At 44.3% G+C, this 25507-nt stretch overlaps 2 protein-coding genes across 8 annotated transcripts in view; one reads left to right on the plus strand and one right to left on the minus strand.

The window, feature by feature from the left end:
* The window catches only part of TEX11 (testis expressed 11), an 80720-nt gene extending 64121 nt beyond the window's left edge, over positions 1-16599 (plus strand). The window contains exons 24-30 of the mRNA XM_060249425.1: positions 3680-3796; positions 4170-4242; positions 5464-5613; positions 6102-6210; positions 14675-14795; positions 15285-15458; positions 16281-16599. Coding sequence (XP_060105408.1) covers positions 3680-3796; positions 4170-4242; positions 5464-5613; positions 6102-6210; positions 14675-14795; positions 15285-15458; positions 16281-16352 — 816 coding nt within the window. The 3' untranslated portion in view covers positions 16353-16599. The remainder of the gene's footprint in view (positions 1-3679; positions 3797-4169; positions 4243-5463; positions 5614-6101; positions 6211-14674; positions 14796-15284; positions 15459-16280) is intronic.
* A 988-nt stretch (positions 16600-17587) lies between these two features.
* Positions 17588-25507, minus strand: part of DLG3 (discs large MAGUK scaffold protein 3) — a 78080-nt gene continuing 70160 nt past the window's right edge. For all 7 annotated transcript variants that reach the window (XM_060248989.1, XM_060248990.1, XM_060248993.1 and 4 more), the window contains 7 exons: positions 24768-24809; positions 23477-23527; positions 23193-23294; positions 22754-22926; positions 21506-21615; positions 20791-20882; positions 17588-20091 (listed from right to left, as the gene is read on the minus strand). In XM_060248989.1, the coding sequence (XP_060104972.1) occupies positions 19985-20091; positions 20791-20882; positions 21506-21615; positions 22754-22926; positions 23193-23294; positions 23477-23527; positions 24768-24809 (677 nt within the window). In that variant the 3' untranslated portion in view covers positions 17588-19984. The remainder of the gene's footprint in view (positions 20092-20790; positions 20883-21505; positions 21616-22753; positions 22927-23192; positions 23295-23476; positions 23528-24767; positions 24810-25507) is intronic.

Raw genomic sequence — 25507 nt, forward strand, 5'->3', positions numbered from 1 at the left:
TATCAGCTTACCAATTATTTTTAATAATTCCAGCAACAATAGTGACTGCAGAGAGATCATTTAGCAAACTTAAACTGATTTAAGAATTTTTTAAAGGTCTACAGTGTCTCAAGAACATCTTGTGTATTTGGCCAGGCTGCGTATTGAATCAAACATTGCCAGAACAATTACTTTTGATGCTGTCATTAGAAATTTTTCACAAAAAAAGCAAGTAAAGCTCATTTTAAAATACAAAGCCTGTTTTTAACCTTTTTTTGGTCATATGCTTAAAAAACCATTGTGGATTTTTTAAAAATGATGACTAATGAAGCTGGAAAGGGGATTTGAAAAAAAATGTTTTTGTACCACTTCATAAAATTCCTCTCAGAGACCCTGCCATTGAGACAATGTTAACTCAAAATTACTAACTCAAGAGCAGGCAAGTAATACAGGGTAGAGTTTGTGGTTGTACCAACCAGACAGTATTTCACTGTTAGGCACTACAGCAGCACAAGCTATGAATCTGCTAAAGGTACAATATCACAACATATTAAAGGAGGACAGTCGAGTGACAGCAAAGAACATGGAGTCTACAGAAGATACAAAAGAAATTCAATGGTGTGTTCAAAAGAGATGGACAACTTGAGAGTGTTTATAAAACTGAGATTGACAGCAGTGTGATATCCATTAAGTTACTGAAGAGAAAAGCACAGACTGGATAAGCAGAATGGTGGTGATGCAGAAGCCTTCCAATAAATTAAGGATATGCATAAATGCAAGGCCCTTTAAAAAAGCGCTTAAAAGAAGCCATTTTCTCCTACCTACTAGATGACATCTTGACAGATTTGTCTTAGTAATCTTCTCTGTTTACGATGTAATAAACAGGTTCTGACATATTCAGCTGGATGAAGAATCTAGATATTTAACAACATTTGCCACACCTTTTGGGATGTACCATTAGCTGAGAATGCCAACCGGTGTCAGTCTGTTTCCTGAAGTATTTCAGAGCAGATTGACATAGGCCTTGGAGAGGCTGACAGGAATTAAAGCAATTGCTGATGATGTGCTGATAGTGTGGGAAGGATCATGATCACAAACCAATAGAATTTTTTTAAAAAATAGATGCAGATAAAGGAAAATTGATTTGGGACAGAGTGTCACTGAAGTCCTGTACTTTGGACATTTGGGGGGGGGGATATTTTTGGATTTTGTGTGTGTGTGCACGTGTGTGTATTGTGCCCCTGTGCCTAGAAGTCATGGCAACTTCTGGTGACTCCTGCTGGGGCATGGAGGACATTCAGAGAAGTGGCTTGATATCCTGCCTCTGCTTCCCAACTCTTGCATTCTTTGGAGGTCTCCCATCCAAATACTTGCCAGAGTCAGCCCTGCTAAGCATCTGAGGTCATATGAGATCTGGCTTGCCTGGACTATCCAGGTCAGGGCATTTTGGATAGCCCAGGGCACTTTAGACATTTATTGACCTCAAGAGGCCTGAAAGTAGACCAAGAAAAAGTTACAGCTACCCGAGATATGCCGAGACCTCAAGATGTCAAGGAAGTCCAAAGGTTTCTGAGGGTGACCAACTACCAACTACCTAGTCATATCCTACAAGCAACTCTCAGAAAACTGCAAACATCTGAGACAGCTGACGTATTGTGATGCAGGAGTGGCCTGACCAACAAGAAATTTCTAAACGGTAAAGGAGATAATTACAACTGCTCCTGTTCTGAAGTATTATAACCCACAAAAAGTGTGGTGTGGTGCATGAGAGACAGGTCTAGGCACTTCCATATTACAAGGAAGTTTTCCAGATGTATTTGGAAGCAAGGTCTTATCAGAAACAAAAAAGAGCTATGCTAAAATAGAAAAGCTATTTGAAACAGAAATTTCAAAAGTATACTTATGGGCAGTGTTCCCTCTAAGCTGAGTTAGTGTGAGCTAGTTCACACTTTTTAAGCTTCTGCCTCACACATTTTTGTCTAAGCTCAGGAAAAATGACCCCAGAGCAAACTAATTTATGCAGTAGCTCATAACTTTAATGCCAGTAGCTCACAAAGTAGAATTTTTGCCCACAAGGCTCCACAGCTAAAGGGAGTATTGCTTATGAGCACAAGGAAGATATAGTCTGACCATGAATCTCTAGAATATATATAAGAAAACGCTTACTCAGTACACCGGAATGTCTACAGCACATGATGATGTGTCTGCAGAAGTATGAGATACAGATTAACTACTGCCTTAGTGGAGACCTAGTCCTAGCAGAAACCCTAAGATGAGCATGTTTACCAGAAGCAGCCACAGAGGGCTCAGTAGGAGCAGAAGTAGAAACAATATAGTATAGTACCTGCCCATTTCACAGCAAAGGCTGAGGGAAATTCAACAGCAAACAGAAGACAATACTATACTCCAGAGACGAAGACTAATGATACCACAAGGGTGGCCAGAAACAAAAGACCATGTTCTAAAAGAGAGAACTTTTGCCAGATGCAGTATGAGCTTTGTGTATAGAATGGCATTAGCTTCAAAAGAGGAAGGGCACCAATACTGGAAACTCATGGGCAGAATCATGCACAAAGTACACTCATCCCATCTGGAAATTTAAGGATGTCTGTTATGGGCCAGAGAAACCATTTATTGGCCAGGAATGAATGAGCAGTTAAAAGACTTCCATGGAAAAATGTGATATGTGTAAGTCTTAGAAAGTCATCAACCTAATGAAACATTAGTATTCCAGAAGCACCTTAAAAACTAACAAAATTTAGATTTAGATAGATATTGGATTTATATCCCGCCCTCCACTCCAAAGAGTCTCAGAGCTGCTGGTAGGGTATGAGCTTTTGTGATCACTGCTCACTTCTTCCTCTTTTCTACTGGTACCGACCCATCTTGATTTAATATTCCAGAGAGACCTTGGGCAAAATTAGGAGCAGACAAGGAATATCTGATTATATATAGTACATTCCTTTTCAAATTTTGGGGAAGTAGCCTATTTACCAGCTATTTCATCCAAAACAGTTATATGCAATTTAAAAGTACACTTTATGCACTATGGGATACCAGATACAGTCTCCTCTGACAGTGCCACCCAGTTTGTATGAAAGGAATTCCAGAAATTCACTAAGGAGTGGAATTCTGATCATATTACAGCATCACCTGAGTATTCTCAAAGTAATAACAAAGCCAAGTCCATTGTTAAATCAGCAAAGAAACTCTTACGAACAGTAAAAGCTGCAGGGGCAGACCCATAGATCCCTTAGATCACAGATTGTGCTAGGCAGACCCCTAGCACCCTTAGATCACAGAAACACTCCCCCTCAGTGCCTAAACTCAAGTCCAGCACAACAATAATGAAAAGCAAAACCAAGACCCTTACCCACATGTGGGAGATTACTACAGACAGGGTTTACTGGGACATCCCTTAGTGAGCTTAGGAGCCCTCATCAACAAGCATCACAGTCAGCCTGAGATCTTTATGTAAGAACAAGAAACCCAGAAGCCTTTGAGGGCCAGCTCCAGTGGCAGCAATATAAATAATTGAGCTCCATAAACAAGGAGGGAGAGGGGAAAAGAAAGCTACAGATTCATTGGAGCAAAATATCTGAACTCAAAGCCACAGGCTTTTAACTAAAAGGATAAATCAAAATGACCAATTTTCTGCTGTCGTAATGGGCAGAATTCTCATTTCCATTTTTGGTTGCAGTTCTCCCAGTTTTGCCCACCTGATAAAGCTGTCCTGCTTGCCCAGAGAACCTGCCTGCTCATGGCTGCTGCCGTTAATCTGGACATGGGCCGAAACAATTTGTTGCCTATCGATCAGGTAGAGTTTGGATGAGTGAGACTCTTATGCTGCTCAGTTTTATGACATTAGTGGGTTAATGCAACTTGGAGTTGATGTGATTTGATTCCATGTGGAGATGACAGTTGCCAGCATCCTGCTTAAAATTAGTTTTGGAATGATACTTGGATAACTCTAGGCCATCTCTAGAAGTGCCTAGCCATCTCCTAGCTCCTCCCATTTTTATTTTGCAATTCCTTCTACTTATTTGGTGTGTAGTGATAGCATTTCAAAATCAAAGAAATACAATAGGCATTGATTACTCAAAGGTGGGGCTTGCTATGTGCACAGGGCATTGGGAGAGTCTCCCTGGACAGCAAATATTTTAACCTTGTGTATTCATTTCCAAAAACAGACTGAATTGCTTACTCAGGCTCTTAAACACATCCAGTCATGCAGGGAGATATGGAAGGTCCTGAAGCAAACAGGTGAGCCAGAAATTCTGCAATTAGAGGTGATGCTGACTGAACCACATACCTGTATACAGGCTTGGGAAATGATGATAGTCCCTCCTATCTGCTAAGAATGGGGATGGAGTCTTCTATGGGAACAAAGAAGTCTGAAGCTTGGAAGAATGAAAGCACACAGATGAGATTGGAGGGAAGAGTGTGGAATTATTTATAGAGAGTGTTGATCAAGAGCCTGATTCTAGAAAGTTACTCAGAAGTAAGTTTCCCTTCACTGCGCTTAAACAGCAGTGCACATGGGGTGACTGGTATTGTCTTGTAACAGCCACCCCAAAGGAGGTGGAGGAAGAGAAAAGAAAGGCAGCCGTGGGATAGGAGAGACTATCAAACATTTGACCCTGAAACATTTGCCAAGAAACTGCCAGTAGTAAATCCAGGACAGCATGCCTGTTTTGAAAAAATTCTCTTCAAAATTGCACCTGTGGATGAGATGCTGCTTCAGACAGGAGACACTAAAATGTTTTTAGATAAGCCTGCTGCCTTTTTAGTGCAGTCTTTCGCATGACCTGTGCCCTGGAGTTTCACTGAGAATGGAAGAGTATTGCAGAAATTAGCAGCCTGGACTAAGTGAAATGCAATGTAATTGGTGTAAATGCCAGTACATTCTGCAGAAGAGAGAGATCCAATTAAAATTTATTTTAATGCATTTTACATTATTGAATCTGCAGTTGCTGTCAACATTAATTGTAGCTACTGAGATAGCAGAACCAGGACTGCAGATGTGACAGAGACAGATGAGAAAGTACATTGATGCTGGGAAAGCTTGGTAGCTTACTGCCAACTAATAAGCTTCTGGCCTTTGGATTTGCTCTTGCAAGGCCATGTAAGGTAGATGTGTCCGTACTGTGAAATGTGTTAAGTGTATTTCCCCACACAGTCCAGGAATATGTATACATACACACACCCCCTTTTGACCCTTAACAATAACCAGAATCTGCTGACTTAAGTGGTCTCATTTTCCTTTCTAGTAGGACAAGCTGTGCTGGTGCAAATGCTGTATATCAATCCAAAGCTTGTGCGTAAATGAGCTCAGCAAAATCTGTACCCCTGTGGGTTTTTCTTTTCCTACTGCCCATATAGTATGAAGCTTGGAGCCCTTGATTCTGGCCAATCTGCATTTCTCTCACAACTGCATATGCTAATGTAGTGAAACAGCCAAAATATGGCTCTTTTTCTTTAAAGGTGATTTCCCCAAAGATCCAACAGACACACTGCTGCTGCTTTATGAATTCGAAGCCCGGGCCAAGCTGAATGATCTGTCAGTGGGCAGCTTGCTGGATCAGGTTTGGGAGCTTCCAGAAGTAGAGATCAAGACACTAGAAACCATTGCATGTAAGAGCCAACTTGCACTTTGCGCATGTGTTCCACATAGCCCCTAAGCTACTATTGCATCAAGCCCAATATCACAGCTTCTGTGCAAAAGATTTTGCTGTCCTGTCTGTTACTTGGCTACAGCCTGCCTTATTGCAGATTGGCCCCGAAAGATGACTTGATGAGGAAGGAGAGGAAAAGAGATACACCATTCAAGTAAGGAGGTAGATTGCATTGAAGTGACTGGTGCTTTGCCAGGGAATCTCTTCCTACCCCAGTTCTGTAGATGGACATCTTGAGTATAGCTGATGCTCAAGGCATCAAGTAGTTATGACAAGAGATGCTCAGCAGGTCAGTCTTACAGAAGGAAATGGGAGGGAATGCCTTCAGCCTCCGAAACCTCCTGCTATACCTTCAGCCATTTACTCATTGGGCATCTATCAGTTAGCAAATGCAAAGAACTTTACACTTTAGGAGTGATTTTCCACCCTATACTTTTGTTTCTCAAGCATTGGCCATGGAGTCACCTGCTCACTACCCCTCTGTGTGTAAAAGGGCCCTCAAGATGGTTTTGACTCTTCTCAAGAAACAGCAGACCACTGATATAGTCACATTCAGGTAAGTGACTGTTAGGGAAGGAGTGATGCCAGCTGATGGCTCTGTGACCCATTAGCTTTGTAGAGTGTATCCTGGCTATATGTCCATTTGCTCCTACAAGAACAAAGAACTTATAGCAAGAGATAATTTTGGCGTAGTGAAATCTTTTCTACTCTGTTGGTAAAGAAGGGAAGATAAGCTGGGTTGCTCATCTCATGTGCTTCAGACCATGCAAGTTTGCTGAGACTTATGTTCCTGTTCCAGTCATATCTGCTTTGCAGCACAGTTCTTTTTACCTTAAATCCTTCTTGAAACTTGTTATCCTCATCCAATTGCCTCTATTTTTTCCAGAGCAGATTTTAGTTAATGTTTCCCACAGGAACCTGAGTTATTCTAGCATACTCCTAGCAGATCCACCCACTCTACTCACTAAGAATGGCTCACACAGCAGCATCCTTTGAAGATGTCAGCAGCCTGTCTTATTGAAGAGGCACAATTTAAGGCATGTAACAGGTCTACTACCAGCCACAAAATTCCTTGCTGTAAGATGAAGGGAGCAATGTCTTACAGTGCAAGCAGCTCACTGGCATATTCTTGAGGTGCATAGCAACAAACCCAAGTGTCCTCCTGAGGCCTTGATAACCTCTTTGTAGCCTTGCAGGCATAAGCTAGTGTTAGGAACAGGAACCAAAGCAGCAGGAGTCTTCCAACATAAAGCAATGTGCCAAGAACTGCTCTGGCAGGCTATCTCAGCAACTGTTGTAGCCACTGTTGCTACAAAACTGGAAGACAAAGACAAATATCTGCAATTCAAAATGTTTATCCCACCCTTCTTCTAAACATGGATCCAGAGTAGCTTATGACAAAATCAAAAAGCAAACAGTATATTTAAAAATAACAATATGCCATTAAAACTACATTAACTTCTGACTGTATGTTAAGAAAATGACAGCCACATCAAAGTAACCTTAAAAGCCCTCTTGAACAATTCAGTTTTAAATTGTTTTCTAAATAGCAAGAGGGTGGGAGTTTTCCTCACAAGTTCCAGCAAGCTGTTCCACAGCACTGACACAGCCACAAAAAATATGCACTACTTCGACCATGACAGACCTCAGGGCTCTGCAGTATGTCCAGCTAAAAAAATTTGCTGGGATGAGCATTGCTGCCACAAAGGGTCAAGTGGGAAAAGATGGTCCTTAAGAGATGCAGATCCCCAGGCTGGGAACAGGATATTTATTAATCTTACCTGTTCAGGAATAGGCATTTTCCCTGCTCCATTATCATTGCCATATATATCAATCAATGGGTTCATTCTCCTGGCTTGAACTAGCATCTCAGAAGTCCCTCAGAAGGTAGAAAAGAGACCCTGTTTTCTCAGCACGCCCATAATCAGGACGCTCTCCACCTCTTATTATGGATGCTTGCTTCAATCCTGACTTCAGAGAATGAACAAACAGAATCCTAGTAAACAATTCTGGCTTAGAATTAGCCAAAACAGTAAGAAAACAGAAACAATACAAGCATATAGTTACTTCTTCCTCCACCTTATTCCACAAATTTCTGCAACAGGACCCTGTTCTTTACTGGGATTCAGCTCTCTGTTGGAAGTTCAGCAGAGATTGCTAGAAGTGTTTATTGCAAGTCACTGATAATAACCATCTTAGCTTTACATAGACATTCTACAAATTTCATGTGTTTAACAACCAGCAAGGATTTATTCATTGGTATTGCATGCACACTGCACACCAGCCTGCTGGTACTAGAGTAGCATTAACTTCCCTGTTGTTTGGTCTGGATCAAGATCCAGATTGCAACTCTATAGTCTGTCTAGGATGTCAGATCTCTTTCACCACCTCCACACATAGAAAGCTTTCTGCTTGGTGCTTATCTAGCCACCTGCAGTTCATAGGTATCCTTCCTGAGATATTCACAAGATCCTGAAAGCCCTCAGTAAAGCAACCTTTGAACCACCCATACTAAGTTTCTGTATAACTTGTCCCTTAAAGTGGTCTATCTGGTGGTTGTCAACATTCACAAGATGGATCATGTTGCTGATCTCTCTGGCCTATAACATGAGGTTTGCTAAGTCTGGACCATACCAATGGTCCATCTAGTCTGGCATCCTAATTTATACATCAGCCAAACAGTTGTCCTAGAGAGCCAACAAACAGGGGCCAGAGGCCAAGGTCTCCTATCACTGGGTTTCAGAGGTTTACTTCCTCTGGATGTGGAGGTTCGTTTTACTAACCATGGTAGTGGCTATTGTTGGAGATATCCCTGCAGCATCAGCATTTCTCTAGGTTAGCAATACATTCTACAAGAGGCACAACACTGGCAACTTTCAACACCTCTACAGAATACATTTGAAAGGCAACTCTATGGACCTTAGTTTTTACCTTTATTCAGTATTAGAAACTGGACACTTGTGTGTCTGTTGATGGAAGTTTCACAATGATAGTGTACTGGCCAGTCTTCTCCTTATGTTATTTGACAGGAAATCAACCTACTCAGGATCTATGCACTGTTACTCAAAGTCCTAGCCTGGATTCCTACCTCCACTGACACAGAATAGAATGTTGGCCTTTGATCATATACCATAAATTTTCCTGCCTACCTATCTAAATACGCCACCAAGCTGAGGAGATTCATCCCTGCACTGGCTAGGAATAAGACCCAGCTGATTTGCATGGTCCAGTTTATGGAGCAACTGGGAGGAATCCTGGCTGGGTTACTTCTCTCATCCACTGACAAGCAGCATTCACAGTAAATTCCAGTGTTCGTTCCCTAGTATTGTTTACAGCAGGTCTCAGCAGTATAGTTCCTCTTCTGTTATTCTACCTGAGACAGCTCTACGGGCAACAGCTTAATTGATTCTACTTTGCAGCAGATTGCAAGTCAGGCTATGAATTGCCTTTCCATTCTCCCTCAGAGGTTGTCGGACATCTCTGTGGGTTATTCCTACTATTCCTTCAGGGAGGCAGGAACACTTTTTTTTTCAACTTCCTGTTGGCGCCTTCGGAATAACCCCGCCCTCAGTTTTGTTCCTGCCTCTACAGGGAGCAGCAGCACAAGGCTAGGCTCAGCCTTTTTTCTCTGTTTCTTCTTCTCAATTTCCATTCCATATCCTTTCCTTTCCATATCTACTTATCCCTCCTTTTCCTTCTGCCTTTGCTGATCAAAGACTACCGAGGAAACTTGTTCTGGGTCGTTTTAGAATGGCCTGTAGTAGGGACGGTTTCCTATCGGACGAGGAGGGAGAGTCGCGCGCCGCGCTTCTAGCAGCGCCGACTCACGTCGAAGGAGCCGACCTGCCTTTGCGGCTTGTTCGCGCCCTTCCTGACGCGGCCGCAGACGAGCCAGCTGCCAGCGCCAAGAAACGGCGCGTAATGAAGGCCCAGGCTACGTCCCTCGGGGCGGCAGCAAGCAGCGGCGGCCATTTTGGAAGTGCGGAGCGTAGCTCTCAGACCTTCCAACCCCCAGGAGCAGGCACTCCGGAGACTCGGAACTACCTGCAACCGCGCATCGAAGGCTTCCAGGACGGGGGTAACGTACAAATGGGCAACCCTCTGAATCCAGAGGCTATGCTTTTTATTAGAAGAGCTATGCAGGAGGAAATGGGCTCCTTTTGCGCCCGGCTGGGGCTTCTCCCTCAAGGATCAACCTTTCCTGCAGACCCTCCCCGCTCTTTCTCCTGGCCCACTAAGGCAGCGCGAAAGGCCCCAGTGCAGTCTTCCCAATCCTTAGAGCTCGAGACTATGGCATCTGACTCTGACCAGGAAGACAGGGAAGAGGGGGAATGTTTCTCTGAGGAGGAACAGGAGGAGGTTAAAATTCCTGAACAGGCTAGTCGTTTCTTCCATCAGGAAGATTACCAGTTCCTTCTAGCCAAAACGCTTTCAGCCTTAGAAATTGAGGAGGGCCCTATTGATGAGGAAATCAAGGTAGCTAAATCTAAGAAGTTTAAGTCAAGAACCAGTGGTAATTCTGAGTTCTTGCCCAGGGGGGAAGCTTCTGAACAAGTCTTCCCTTTTCCAGAATACTTTGAAAAGCAGGTTAGAGCAGAATGGGAAAAGCCAGCTTCCCTTAAGCAGTTTCCTCACTTAGTAAAGAAGTTATATGCACTGCCTGCCTATACCAATGAGTTGTTACAAGCTCCAACTGTGGACGGCCCAGTAGCAGCTCTACAGTCTTCGGGACTGGTTTCAGAGGACGGCCAGGGTTCTCTTAGAGATCCCCTGGACAAAAAAGCTGAGGCAACCTTGAAGAGATTGTACGAATCTGTGGCCATGATAGTCAAGGCGTCCTCCGCGGCCTCCCTGGTCTCCAGGGCGTCCATTGTTTGGGTACGTAAGTTACTCCAGATGTTACCAGAGGACAACAGACGCATGTTAGAGGGCGCCTCACGCATCCTTAAGGCAGCGTCATTCACAGCTGACGCAACCTTAGATATACTGACCTTTGCCTCTAAAACAATGGCTTCCGCTACTGTGGCTAGACGCCTCCTGTGGCTTAGGGCTTGGCAAGCTGACTTCCTCTCTAAATCCACAGTGGCAGCTTATCCCTTTCAAGGGGATCGTCTCTTCGGGGACGCTTTGGACAAGATCCTAGTAGAGACTAGGGATAAAAAGAAGGCCATGCCCAAATCCATTCGGAGGAATGAAAAGAGGGGCCCTCAGTCTTTTCGGACCCAACATTCCTTGGCCAGATATCGTTCTGAATCAAAGAAGTTTAATTGGGAAACACCAAAGAATTCCTTCAAAAGAGGCTCATTCGGCTCCAAATTCAATCGTAATAACTTCTCCAAAATGGACAAGCCTGACAGAGAGGGCAAGTCCAAGCAGGCATGACTACGGTCACGTACCGGTGGGAGCTCGACTACTCCACTTTGCAGAAGCCTGGGAGGCCTCTCAGGCAGACCAATGGTCTTTAGAAATTGTAAAAGAGGGGTATTCAATAGAGTTTCACCGCATTCCACCAGACAGATTTGTCAGATCACCTTCCCCCAAGCAGAAGCACAAACGTCTCATCACCTCAAAAGCAATTCAGCATCTTATCGACATTCGAGCAGTCGAACTAGTCCCAGGGTTGGAGAAGGGGAAAGGCGTATACTCCATCCTTTTCACCATACCCAAGAATGGCGACTGGAGGGCCATCTTGGATCTCAAGTTTCTAAATCGCTATGTCAAAGTACGTCACTTCAGAATGGAAACCTTGAGATTCATTATGGACTCTCTATTGTCAGGGGAGTACCTCACTTCCATAGACCTGACCGAAGCTTATCTCCACATCCCTATCCACCCTTCTCATCGTCGTTTTCTAAGGTTCGTGGTACTGAATCAGCACTTCCAATACAGGGCCTTACCCTTTGGCCTGTCAACAGCGCCCAGAGTTTTTTCCAAAATGTTAATTCACCCAATAGCCCAGCTGAGGAAGCAGGGTATTCACATTCACCCCTATCTGGACGACCTCTTGGTCAGATCCAACAGCAAGGAGAAATCCCTTCGGGGGACAACTCTGGCCATTCAGTGTCTTCAGTCTCACGGATTCCTGGTGAACAAAGAAAAGAGTTCACTTCAGCCGAGTCAGAGGTTGGAGCACCTAGGCGCAATGATCGACTCCACTTGCAATTCGCTATTTCTACCTCTGTCCAAGGCCAGGGCCATCAAGGATTTGGCTTCCAGGGTCATCCAGAGCAAATCATCACCTCTGATGTTGCTTGCCAAACTAATGGGACTTTTGATATCGACCATAGACATGATTCAATGGGCCAGATTCCATTCCAGGCCTCTTCAACTGTTCCTACGACCATTTCAACTTCAGATAATGGAGAGAAAGGCCATAAATCTGATAATTCCGTTGTCAGTCAAGAGGAGTTTGCGATGGTGGACGGACTTGTCTCATCTTCGCCAGGGCAAGTTGTTCCATCCTCCCTCATACCTGGAGGTATTCACAGATGCCAGCCTGGGGGGCTGGGGAGCTTCTCTTCAGGACAAGCCAGTCCAAGGCAGGTGGTCTCAGTCCGAGAGTCTGCTTCCCATCAACCTGCTAGAAATCAGAGCCATTCGTCTAGCCCTGGTTGCATTCAGGACCCAATTGTTCCAGAAGCATGTGCTTGTCAGAACGGACAATATCACAGCCAAGGCGTATCTGAACAACCAGGGGGGCTCCAGGTCTTCTCAGTTGCACCGGGAAGCATCAAGAATTCTGACATGGGCAGAAAAACATCTGGCCTCTCTAAGGGCGGAACACATCAGAGGCCAGGACAACATACAGGCAGATTGGTTAAGCAGACAGGAAATCTGCGAGGGCGAGTGGGCCCTCAGCTCAGACATATTCGACCTCATATGCCAGCGTTGGGGTCTACCAGAGGTGGATCTTTTCGCTTCAAACACAAATGCGCAACTACCAAGGTACTTCACAAGGTTCTCCCATCCAGAAGCCGAACAGACAGATGCCTTGACAGCCATATGGCCTCCAGGTCTCTTGTATGCGTTTCCTCCGGTCCCTCTAGTTTCTCGAGTACTGCGGAGGGTGAGAGCTCTACAGGCGGAAATCATCATGGTAGCTCCCTATTGGCCACGGCGTCCGTGGTTCTCAATGTTGACAGAGCTATCAATAGACCTTCCAATGTCACTTCCAGTTCCTCCCGACATGCTTCATCAGGGTCCGGTGTGGCACCCCGACCCGGGGTGGTTTCATCTGACCGCGTGGAGATTGAGCGGGAGACATTCAGAAATCTAGGTTACTCTCCAGAGGTGATGGACACTATGCTAGCATCAAGAAGGCCCTCCACAGTTCGCATATACAACACCACCTGGAAGGCCTTTGTCCGATGGTGTCGTAGGAAAAAGGTTCCTTCGCTTTCCCCTTCCATTGCGGAGATACTAGCGTTTTTACAGGAGGGCCTGGAGTCCAGGCTAAAACCAGCTACGCTGAGAAGGCAGATAGCTGCCCTGTCCACTGTCTTACCGGTCGTTGGAGGGTATAGGCTATCTCAACATCCACACATCCAATTATTTTTGCAGGGGGCAAAATCGAAATCTCCTCCGACAGTCCATCGCTTTCCGTCTTGGCGGCTCCATACCGTTTTATCAGCGCTTACCAAGAAGCCATTTGAGCCCCTTCGAGAGGTGGACTTAAAATGGGTGCGAATGAAAACTCTCTTCTTAGTAGCCATCACGTCTGCACGTCGAGTCTCGGAACTGGGGGCCTTATCAGTGAAGGCGGGTCTTTGCGTGTTCCACAAAGAAAAGGTGGTTCTGCGCACGGATCCCTCCTTCATTCCTAAGGCTGCTTCTAGGTTCCACCGCTCACAAGAAATCTACTTACCCACCTTTTGTCCAGAACCCAAACACCCAAAGGAGGTAGTCTGGCATACGTTAGATGTGCGCAGGGCCTTGAAGATTTTCATTCTACGATCTGAGTCAATTAGAAAAACTGAATCCATGTTCATCAACATCTCTCCTCCAAGAGTGGGAGACAAGATGTCTAATTCATCCATCAGTGCAGTGCTGAAGGCCTGTATCAGCGAAGCATATAGGGCATCAGGGTTACAGGTACCTGGAGGAATCACGGCACATTCTCTTAGGAGTGCCTCCACAAACGCGGCACTGCTGAATAGGGCTTCAGTCGAAGAGGTGTGTAGAGCTGCTACTTGGTCCTCTCCGTCTACATTCATAAGACATTATAAGATCCATTCCATGGCATCAGCAGATGCAGCATTTGGGAGAAAGGTATTACTGCATGTTCTGGGGGAGGTCAGCGATGAAGACCCACCCGATTAAAGGGGACTGCTCTGATAGGTCCCACAGAGATGTCCGACAACCTCTGAGGGAGAACGGCCCATTGGACTTACCGTGAGGGGTCCTTCTCCTCAGAGGTTCGGAGGACATCTCGCCACTCCCAGATTCATTTCATCGCTTAGGTTTCTTTCTATAGCCTATCTCCCTTGTACTGTGTTACTTTCAGTATTATCGGAGTTCAAGTTTACAGTTTACATGTTAAAACGAGTTGTTAGTTGTGTTTATAGTCCTTCTAGTTAGAGGGAAGACGACACTGCTTTCGGAGTCCCACAACTGAGGGCGGGGTTATTCCGAAGGCGCCAACAGGAAGTTGAAAAAAAAAGTGTTCCTGCCTCCCTGAAGGAATAGTAGGAATAACCCACAGAGATGTCCTCCGAACCTCTGAGGAGAAGGACCCCTCACGGTAAGTCCAATGGGCCGTTCTTAAGTAGGGCCATGGCTATTTCGTTTTCAATTGGTACCCCTTTAAAATGGACATTGCCTGGAAAAGAGCACTGGCTTTCCTGATGGTGAAGCTTTGTTGTCCTGAGCTGTGGGGAAGGGGTATCAGACTGACAACTACACAGAAACACACAATCATGGTACCAAGCTGTCTGCCATGGGCCTCGTTGCTTTGCAGATTAGGCAGGGAAGCATTATTGTTGTACTTCCAAGACATCTCCTTTTGCTCTGTTGCTATTCAGCAAATGTCTGCACAGCTTGGTCTCCCTTTCACTTCCATCGGGCATAACAGAAGCAGACACACATGTGCTGGAGGAGGCATGGGGCTACTTTGAAGATGCTCTGAGGATTTTGGGCAACACAGTAAGTTGGACAGAAGGTCTGAATGTGGAATGATATTGAAGTTACTTGAACAGAATATTTTTATCCCAGGCAGTTGGGACTCCCTAGCTAGTGGATTTCTCCTACAAGCCTTGAACATGACCACCAACTGTATACTACATTTAAGCCTTCACAATATATTTTGATTATTCAGTGTTATATGTTTCTGTAGGTGTGAGCTGATGTTTACTGTTGCAGATGGCAGCAAGAGTAGATGGCTACATTGGGCAAGCAGAATTCCCTCTTCCTCAATCCTAGCCTATTAGCATGTCTACCACTTCAGACGGGCCAAGCTCTTGTCAGATTTCCCTAAACATCTAATTTGGCAATTACAGGCTCCCTCTGTAAATAGATCACAAGATTACATTTAGAACTTGTTCTCTCAATAGTTACAGTAGTAACTGAGCCATTTTTCAGGCAGGTTTGTCTGAAGGACCTGACCACTGTTGTATCCTCCTGGTTTACTGGCAGGTGTTACAGGCCTGTTACCCACAGGTGGAGATTATCTGGCTCATGACTAGAGCTTGGAACACAGGAATATACCATTACAGCACTGGCAGGTACAAAGAAGCAGAGCAATGGTGTGGCCTAGGAATCCGCTTCCTGGGGCATCTGGGGACTCTGAAGAGCAGCTATGAGAGCCAGGTAAGACACAATTAATGCAGAAACATTTTAAGTATGTTTCAGTACACTGAACAAAGTGACCTGGAAAACACTGCAACATGCACCGAGGCACTGGCAGCAGTCTCTGAAAACAAACATATGTCTGAACAAATTGTTTTGCTTGTTTTAGACAAGGACAATCCTTTGTATGTATGGAGTACCCATCCATATCCGTCAAGCAGTCTTTAAGGGAGGGGCGGAATGATTTAAAAGCAGGACTAGAATTGGAAGGTCTTGGGAAAGAGATTATAGGCTTTCACACAATCAAGAGTTGATTATCTGCTGTAATTCTAGAAGGCCTGTTAGCTGTGACTATTTAGAAAATATGCATGACTGAGGTTGAGGTAACTGCATTTGCTTGAATTCAGAAAAGCACAATTACTACATGTAGGTTTGCCCATTCTGTTTAGAAATAGTGTTATGCATTGGTAGAATTTAGCATGAGACAGTAAACATATAGGAAGGGGATTATTCTTTGCCTAGTTATCCTAGAAAGTAGCAGGAGATAAACATGGTATGAGGCAGCTTCTCTTCAAGACAGAGGTCCATCAGTGGCTATTAAGCCACAGTGTGTGTGTGTGTGTGTGTATATATATATATATATATATATATATATATATATATATATATATATATATATATATATATATATATATATATATATATATTTGGCCGCTGTGTGACACAGAATGTTGGACTGGATGGGCCATTGGCCTGATCTAACATGGCTTCTCTTATGTTCTTAAGACCCTAGAAAGCATTACATTGATTTTTCAAATCATGCTCAGTAATTTCTGCTTATAGATGACTGGCCTTTACAGTGAGGTACTGGACAAGCTCGACAGCACAAAGAGATTCCTTTCAAAGGAGGCATGAAACCAGCAGCTTCATCCCCATCTTACTAGATCAGAGTTCTACAGGCATCACACAGGAGAAGAGGAAAACGGGCATTACACAAGCACTCCCTTTCCCCCCAAATGTTGGACACTGCAGGCAGCATGGAATGCAGAGCTGGTGCCGCTCCGGAGAAAGAGGGTATTGTATCATGGAAGAAAATACAAACCCACACTTTGACCGAGAGCAAACTTGTTTTGCAAAATGCTGCTTTGGAAAAGTTGTACTAGGAGCAAAACAGCCCAGGCCTGCATTGCAGCCTCTGGGCACCAAACTTTTCTTGCCATATAAATATTTATTGGCTTGTTTAACTTTGTCCACTTCTGTACAACAAGAATGCAATTTCTCAAACGTACATATTCAGAGGCAACCCTCAAACAAGAGCTAGTAACTCAGGGAGAGTAATAAGCATTCAAGATGTTTTCACTCACATCACATGTCACAGCTTTTTAAATAGGTATCATCTGTCCTAAAAGCATCCTGTCATAAGCAATGTTCCCTCTAAACTGCAGTCTTGTGAGCAAAAATTCTACTTTGTGAGCAACTGGCATTAAAGGCATGAGCTACTGCATACATTAGTGTGCTCTGGGGTCATCTTTCCTGAGCAAAGACAAAAATGTGTGAGCTGGAGCCTAAAAATTTGTGAGCTAGCTCACGCTAACTCAGCTTAGAGGGACCACTGGTCATAAGTGCTTCTGCCTTCAGCATTTGGCTTAGGGTGTACACTCTCTAGGTCATAAGATGCTAACAAAAAATGAACTTTGAGCAACTAATCAGCCATTTGTTGCAAGCACTTTATCAGGTGGTAAACTACTTAACCGGACTGGCTATTACTGGCAATCACTTTGTAAAGCAATTATGCAAAGACTTCTTGGTAAGCTGTATTTGCCACAACTGCAGCCACCTGATTCAGCAAAACCAAGCATTACCACAATATTACAATTGTACAATCCATGTGCTATCCAGAGACACAGATGTTTCAGAGGCTGCCTACCATGAATGCCTACTCCAAACAGACTTCAGAGTGAGAACAGCATTCCCTAACAGAAGAAAATGATTTACCATAGTTTCCTGCTCTTAAACCCAATGTCCTGTATTCTTAGCCCTAACTTTTAATAATCACTGCCCCCCTCCCCAGTTAGAAGTGTACTATCCACCTGTTTCTCCTTGTAATCCAGCCAAAGCTTCAATTTATAAGAAACCTCTGCAGACAAGAATTCATTGCAACATTCTGTTTATTAAAAATATATGTCTCCTTGGAAGAAACACTGGTAAACCAACTAGTGTCATGGTTGATACTTTCAGCTACGCCATGGAGTACATAGGCTTTTCCTCCATGTGCCTAGAAGACAAGGTGACAGGCTATTAGAAAAGAAAAGAGTTGAAACCTGGAGACTGGCCACCTTAGAAGCTGCTTCTATTGAGCATAGGCCAACTCTTATGAGTGTGCCTGGCAGCACCAGCTGAGCAGAGGAAGTAGGTGGCAGACCCTCATCCAAATTCCCTCCACCAGAGGCACATACATGACCAGCAGCTTCCTTGTCTTTATCCTTTGTAGTCCTGTTGGCAAGTAGCAGCCTCAGTCCTACCAAAACTCCACTCGAAGCTTCTTGGAACACCAATGGATGTGGAAACAGCTTCTCACTTACCAGAATGAATCTCCACAAGATGACAATTTTCACTCATCATTTAACAATGAGGGTCTGTGCACAAATCACACTGAATGAATGACACAGCTACCTACCAGCTAGGCAGGCAGCATTACCTGCTACAATTTGGGGATTGGTCCTACTGACTGGATTAGGACCATGAATGCTTGGGTCTTCTCCCATAGCAGCCATTGTGTTCATTCCATGGAAACCAGGTGTACAATTGCCTGCTTCAAGGTTGGAAAAGAGGGTTAGACTAGGAAATCAAAGAAAATCTCCCCCCTTTGACTAATAGGGGGTTGTACCAAACTCGGACTGCTTGAAACCCCAAAATTGTCTCCAATCCAAATGATTTGAGGCAGTATATCAAATAAGATTCTTGTAACTCCGTAGTTTACATACTGATAGACATTACTCAGATGAGCACATTTCAAGGCTTCCCAGAAGCAGCTGTCTCAGTCCATGGAAGACTAACAGTCTGTGCCTCACACCAGAGTGCCTTCTGAATTCCAATTTCCTTTCCTGTCTTGAAAAACTGCAGAGGTCGGGGAGGGGAGACTATCCGTGCTGTGGGCATTCTGCACAAGAGCAAAACAGGAAGATCAGCCCAATAGGCTTGTTGGAAAGGACATCAAGTGATGCAACCAGAATTTGCCACATGATTCTGCCCCCACCCCCCAAGTCTGTTCTCAGTTCTATCATGTGGTTGGGATATTGTGTCCTTCTAAGCCACAGCTTCTCCTCCCATTGTCTGCTACTTTTTCCAGCTTCTAACTGCATGGAACTCAGTGTTCTTCCACCAGACAGAACAAGCCAGTGGGATGAAGTTTAGTCTTTCTACAGGGAAACGACCCCACCGCAACACAGAACAGCCAGTGCACTCATTCCACATGTCTGTAGGTTGGATCTGGAGTCTATTTACAATGGAACAATCTTAAAAAATAAGTTAAAAAACTGGATTTTATACCCGTTCGGTTCATTATTAAAATCAAAAGCCTGGAATAATGAAAAGGCCAACACACCAACACAAACTTGATTTTGGTTTAACACCAGCTTAAAAAAACCCAAAAAGCCTCTCATGCAAACACATCAGGTGACATAAAACAATGTGCAATCAATATGTAGCATAATCCATTTGCTTTCTCATAACCAGATCAGCTGCTGTGTTCACCTGGGGCTCTAGGCCTCTGGTTGCTCCAGTCACAGCACCAGCCCTCTGTTCTTCCCAAATGCAGCCTTCTCCACAGACTTGGGTTAGGAAAGCACGGAATACACACCTGGTACCGTTATGTTTGCTCTTTTCCACAATGGTTTCCACGCCCAATGGCTGAGACACAGCAGCAGTATGGTTCTTGCAGTAACAAAGTACCACTTAAACACCCCCTCACATTTGAGTCCAAATATTATATTATATATATATATATATATATATATATATATATATATATATATATATATATATATATATATATATATATAACTACATATACAGATAAATATATGCATTCTGTTGCCTCTCCTTCGGTCACAGTGCTGGGTGATCACGATGCTCTTCGGAAAGCTGCCCCCATGTGCCACATTCCTCAGTATGTCTAACGGGCAGTCACTGTTCAATTCAGTTGCTTTGGCAGCTCTTTAGGCTAGTCCTCAGCTGCCACCTCCCATCTTGCTTCTTGGTTTTACCAATCATAATTTAAAAGGAAAAAAAACCACACAACTCTCAAATAGGGTTTTGTTTCCGTTTCTAAGGAAACAGCAGGAAGGTCCATGCAGGAATGGCAGGGACAGTCACTTGATGAATGAGATTGGTCCATCCCAAGAAAAAGAAACAGGACTAGAAAACTGAATTCTCAACAATCTAAAAAAGGGAGAGGAACAGTATTCACACTCCCCTGCTGGGGGGCAGAGGGTTTGGGGGAGGGGTCTCTGATCTTCTCACAAGGAAGTGGACTGGAGGGTGGAACTTCACAGTTTCTCAGGGGATGGGACCCAGATATAATGCCCAGATTGGTCCTCTATTATCTGTTTGATTTTGCTGTAAATCTCCTCCAGAGAGTCTCCTTGTACAATGGCTGAAAGAAGCAAAATAGTAAAAATAATAATTCTGTTCCAAGTTGGAAAATGGAGCAAGCCACATGCTCTTTCAGTTCTAGGCTGTAAACAATAGCCCCTGCCCTCCCCAACTAAAATACCAATTCCATTGTGACACCAAGCAATAAAGCACTTCATATTAAGTATAGCTTCCTTGCGGGAGGCACCTTAGCCTTAAGATGGTACACAAACTTGAGCTTCATCATCATTTGTTCAACTTTGGAGACAGTCCAGACAGCCTGTTTCAGAAGCTGCTAGCATTGATCCAAATGAATTCAGCTTGTATTATTTTCCCACCACACGGAAGCCTCCCTATTATTCCATGTTGCTCCCTGCTCTGAAATGTAGGGTTATTCCATTCCTCAGGCTTCTTTAACCACCACTAGCTCCTGCCTCAGTGGGCATCTCAGCCTCAGGCCAAACTGTTCAGTGATTGCATATGGGTAATTCTGCCTCATTTTCCCCCAATAATTCAATATTCTACATGCAAATGGTGGCATGAGAGTCAGTCTTCCCCACCTTTTCAAGGCATCCTTACTACTTCAGCATCATCAAACCCTTGCACAGCCCTAGCACATTTCCTCCTTTTTAGCCCTCCCTTAAGAGTCTCCTTTAACCCCTTTCAAGCCCCACAGTAAGGTGCAAGCAAGCTGAAGTCACTAATACCAGTCAGTTCTCACCTGTAAAATACTCTCCAAACTCCTGTTCCAATTTCATGGCTTTGTCAAAGACCTTGTTGGCTTGCTCATATGTCTGCCTCCTGTTCATCTCCCTGCCAGCAGAGATAAGAACCTCAGTACAAATACACCCAATCTGACACAGGCCTAATATTATTTGAGGAGACAATCTATGAGGTGAAACTGAAGGGCACCTATAGCTTCACAAGCAACTCCTGTGCAAGCAGCTCAATAAAAATGCCACCGAGGAGCCTATACTCTGTACTCATCCCCCTTCTACTCAAATTCCAAAACAGAAAGGAGCTTAGGACCATGGAACATACCACCAGGTCATATTCTGACTTGCTTAACAACAGTTGGCCAGCAGCCACATCACCAATACCAGCTAACATGATCAAGCTGCTTGGAGATAGGGATCTTGGATTCCTTCACCTCCCAGCAGAGCATCTAATGAACACAAGTTTACTAGAAAGCTCTCATTTTGTGGCTCTGCCTTCTAGAAAAAGCCACAAAATGAGACACTAATCTATAATAGGCTTCCTGCTGCCAGAGCACGCAACATCCCCTTATCCCTGAAAAAGGAGAGGACAGCCCAGAATGCAAGCATTCCCCTTTTTCATAACTCCAAGGTAGTCTGTTCATCTTTCAAGGACTCCACCCCTTTCACCCAGGCAGCAGTTTCCAGGGTAACCAGATTTGTGGCCTCTGGGTTACTCACATAAGCGCTTCAATGGATTTTGGCTTTATGAAAATGGCAATTGGGTACAGTTGTGCTTGCTGCAACCGCTTGATAGCATTGCCGGACACATCAAGAATGCAGTGTTTCCCCTAGGATGAAATAAGATAACTTTTATCACTGAACCCTTGCATAGCAATTGCAATTTATAGAACACTTTATTATTTATCTCCTCAACAACATAGCAATTTCCATTCTGCAAGAGGGAACAGTGTCTGACACTGTTCACCTCAATAGTATGGCAAAGATAAAAGACCAGTCAAGGAGCTGTCCATATGCCTAAAGCTGCTTGACCATTTCTAAACCATGAAGCAGAAGCTTCAGAACCTCTGATAGTGTCCCAAGAATCAACTACTAAATGTAGCATCCAACCAAGTTCAGTTGGTGTGCCAGCAGTGTCCCTTCCTGGAAAAGTAGAATCTGGCCATGGTTGCTCAAGTTCTAATCACATCCAGGCAAACTGGTCTACTGCAATATACTGTACACAGGGCTGCTTTTTGAAGGCTGACCATAAACTTTAACGGGTTCAGAATGCAGCAGCTAGGTTACCGGTTGGCAGTTTTCAGAAGTACCTATTTCACTGCTTCTGAAAGAGCTCATGGGTTAGTAGTTTAAGAATGCAATTCAAAGTCTTGGTTCTTACCTTTAAAACCAACTTCAAATGGTCTAGGACATGTATATTTTAAGAATTAACTGCTCCTATAGTCTCAGAGGTGGCAGTTAAGATCTCTATCTTCAAAACCAAGCTAAATAGCTACAAAAACAGGGCCTTTTCTGTGAAACTATCTCAGTAATAGAATACCATCCTAAGATCTATCTGCTCTGCAGAGTTTTATGTACCACAGAAAGATTTATTCTAGGCTTCTAATGGTTTAATTATTGTTGCTGCTGCCTCTTAATTTGTTTTTAATTCTCAATGCCACAATTTTTTAATACTTGCTACTTTTCTTTTTTACAAAACCAGTTTGAGATCTGCAAGTTGCTGAAAGAACTATTTGATTATGAGATCAGTATATAAATATTTTGTATAAATAGTCCATTTCCATCCTTAACAATCTTGAGACAAATTTCGGAATGCCTTAGAGTCCCCAAAGCTAGTAAGAACTGGTTGTGTGAACAGCCAGCTCTGGCAACAACTACAGGAAACCTAGGACATGAGCAGAAAGGACTATGGCAAAAGGCCTAAACAGGCTGCACCCATCTTACATCTAGGATAACAGACACACTTACCCTCTCTGCTACTGCCCGCACAGACTGAATACTGGTCCCATAGAGATTGTCATTGAACTGCCCTGCCTCAATGAACTTGCTGTCTTGAATGTCCTTCTCCATCTGCTCCCGGGATGCCACAAAGTGGTAATCCTGACCATCTACTTCATTCTCACGCCGGGGCCTGGTAGTGTCTGGAAAGGAAAGCATCAGCCCAGCAATTCATCAGCCCTTTCTGTTGGTCAAATATCTCTTCTTCCTCCACCCTTATGGATCAAAAGTCTCTTAATTTTTCCAGCAATCAGTAGATATGACTGACCTTGGCTATATAACCTGATAATTCAGAATAAACTACAAAAACCCAGGACTACCTAATCAGTTGTCAGCTGTCCCACCCTCCTCATACAATCGTCAATGTTACTTTTTACATCATTTAAAGAGTTGGAAGGTCAGCACTTACGTGGTACGCAGGAGCCAAATTTGTGAGGGAACTCTGAGATAAGGTCATCATTGACTCGATCCTTCATGGGTCCCAGAATGATCACGGGTCTTGCGTAGTGAACTACAAAGACAGCCACAACATTCTTAAGAGCACTCTGGTTTGCATCTAACTCTGCCTATAGCTACCTCTCCACAACTGCAAGGCAGAACCATCTATCCATGCAGGGAGAAGTAGAGGTAATTCAGAGTTGAAATGGAGAACTACCCACGGCAGCACAGCAAAACCCTCACTTCCCAACTTACTTTCTTGCCGTGTCACAGGTTCGTATGACAGAATTGTGTCCTCTTGTCCTTCTGAAAGAGTTGGGAGGGAAAGAGGGTCAAGCCCTTTTATCAGTTATCCCTAAAGCACCCCTTCCCTCATTGTCTTAACAACAGAACAGAGTTCCCCAACAGGCATATCCCCAATCACCCAACCACATGTTTCAGGACAGTAAGTGGGGACATTGTGAACGCAGAACCTTTGTGACTGACTGCGTTCATACTAATGCTCATTAAAGAAGAGCCAGTGTCTTGGAAAAAAGACCACCAGATCAGCTGTGCAGGACGGGGAGCATCAGAGCACCCCTTTCTCTCCTTGTACTTCTTTTCTCTGTGTGCTTTATCCTCCCTTTCCCCACCCCAATTGGTCTATCTTCTGTGTGCCTGCTATTCCTGTTTGGGCTTCTTCTGTGTACATTTATATCTCCCATCCCAATTCCTCTGGTATATGTGTACTTGGCTTCATTTTTGGTGACAGCCATTTTTGTGCTTGACTCCACCTTCAGTTACCGACATTTTATAGTGATGCCTGCCACTGTGTCTCAAGATTCCAAAGGTGCCTTCAGGCTCAAAAATGTTGGGGACCCCTGCAGCAGAGTGACATATGTAATGATGATCAGGCTCCCAACCATCTCAGCCCAGGCAACAGCAGTCATTCTTCTGTAACAATCAACAGGAAGTGGCCATTCCCTTCATGATGTACATTTCACCTTGTCCAAACTTAAAGGGGTGCAGCTCCCAAGGGATGCTGTTCTCTCAGGCACGGAGAGTAGACTACAGGCACTCATTTCATCCCAAGGCAGCAGAAAAGGGGCAACAAGTTTCAAGCATGCCCTATGTCAAGGTGGAATAGGGTTGTTTTTCCCCACATCCAGTGTAAGCTTCTCTAGTTATCTGAATAGATTCATAGCAATAACCGTTTCCTCCAGTGTATGTGAGACGGTTGCATGCACAGAAGCCCAAAGTAACCTTGCTTAGCTTTCTGACTGTAAAACTACTTGAGAATGCAGGTAATCTGGGAACACCACTGCTGGGTGAAACTTGTCTATCTTAGTCACCTTCTCATAGCTGAGGATTTAAGGTATGCTCCACCACAAGCAGCAGTGAAACTTTCAACTGTGGCTTAGACCCACGGTAGAGAATGCACTATGACCCTACATAACTAGTCTAAAGCAAGACCTGGCTTTCAAACAGACATCAAACAGAATAGGGGCCAGCAGAGGATCCCAGATATTTGGACACAATGGCTGGGACAAGGGGGAGGGACACTTACTGGAACTGCTTTCACTGTCACTGGTGTTTGACGTCACTCCCTCTGCAACCAAGAGACTGCAATTCAGTATGAAGATATTAAAAGAGGAGAATAAAGACACCAAATGCTGATGACCACAAGCAGCATGGGGGAGAGAAAAGCCACACACAGGCAAGCTGGACAGACAGTTCACACATGCACTAAGCCCCCACAGCACAGTAGACAGGGTTTCCTCAAAGACTGCAACAAGCAGCTCAGACAGAGCTGGCACTTCTTCTCCCTTCCACACCTAGAGACATTAACAGAAGATAATCCGGGCCATATGCACAGCTAGGCCTGTTTGTTTTCCATATCTGGTGCCTAGCTCTTGTCTGGGCAACACATACTTCCCTCCCTCAGCAGCTCATGTCCAAGATGCACATAACCAGAGGAGGCCAGGCACCAGGAGGGTTGAAGAACAAACAATACAAGCCCTGTTCCGAGCCTGGCTTAATTTGTCAGGCTCTAAGGTACCATCCTGCCACTGGGAACTACAGAGTGGGGAGGAGGAAAAAGAGGAAAGGGAGGGAGGAGCTGGCAGAACATGCAGGTGAAGTCAAGACAGATTACAGAGCTGCCTAAGATACCACAGCTTGGAAGTATTCCCATCTCTACAGTATGAGAGAAGAGGAATTCACAGATAATATCAACAGGAAAATGAATTGCCCTATTGGGACCTCCTCCCTCCCTAACGTCCTGCAACTGGACCCCAATCAAAAGTA

The sequence above is a fragment of the Heteronotia binoei genome, chromosome 11 (assembly GCF_032191835.1).
Source record: "Heteronotia binoei isolate CCM8104 ecotype False Entrance Well chromosome 11, APGP_CSIRO_Hbin_v1, whole genome shotgun sequence".
Classification (NCBI taxonomy): domain Eukaryota; kingdom Metazoa; phylum Chordata; class Lepidosauria; order Squamata; family Gekkonidae; genus Heteronotia; species Heteronotia binoei.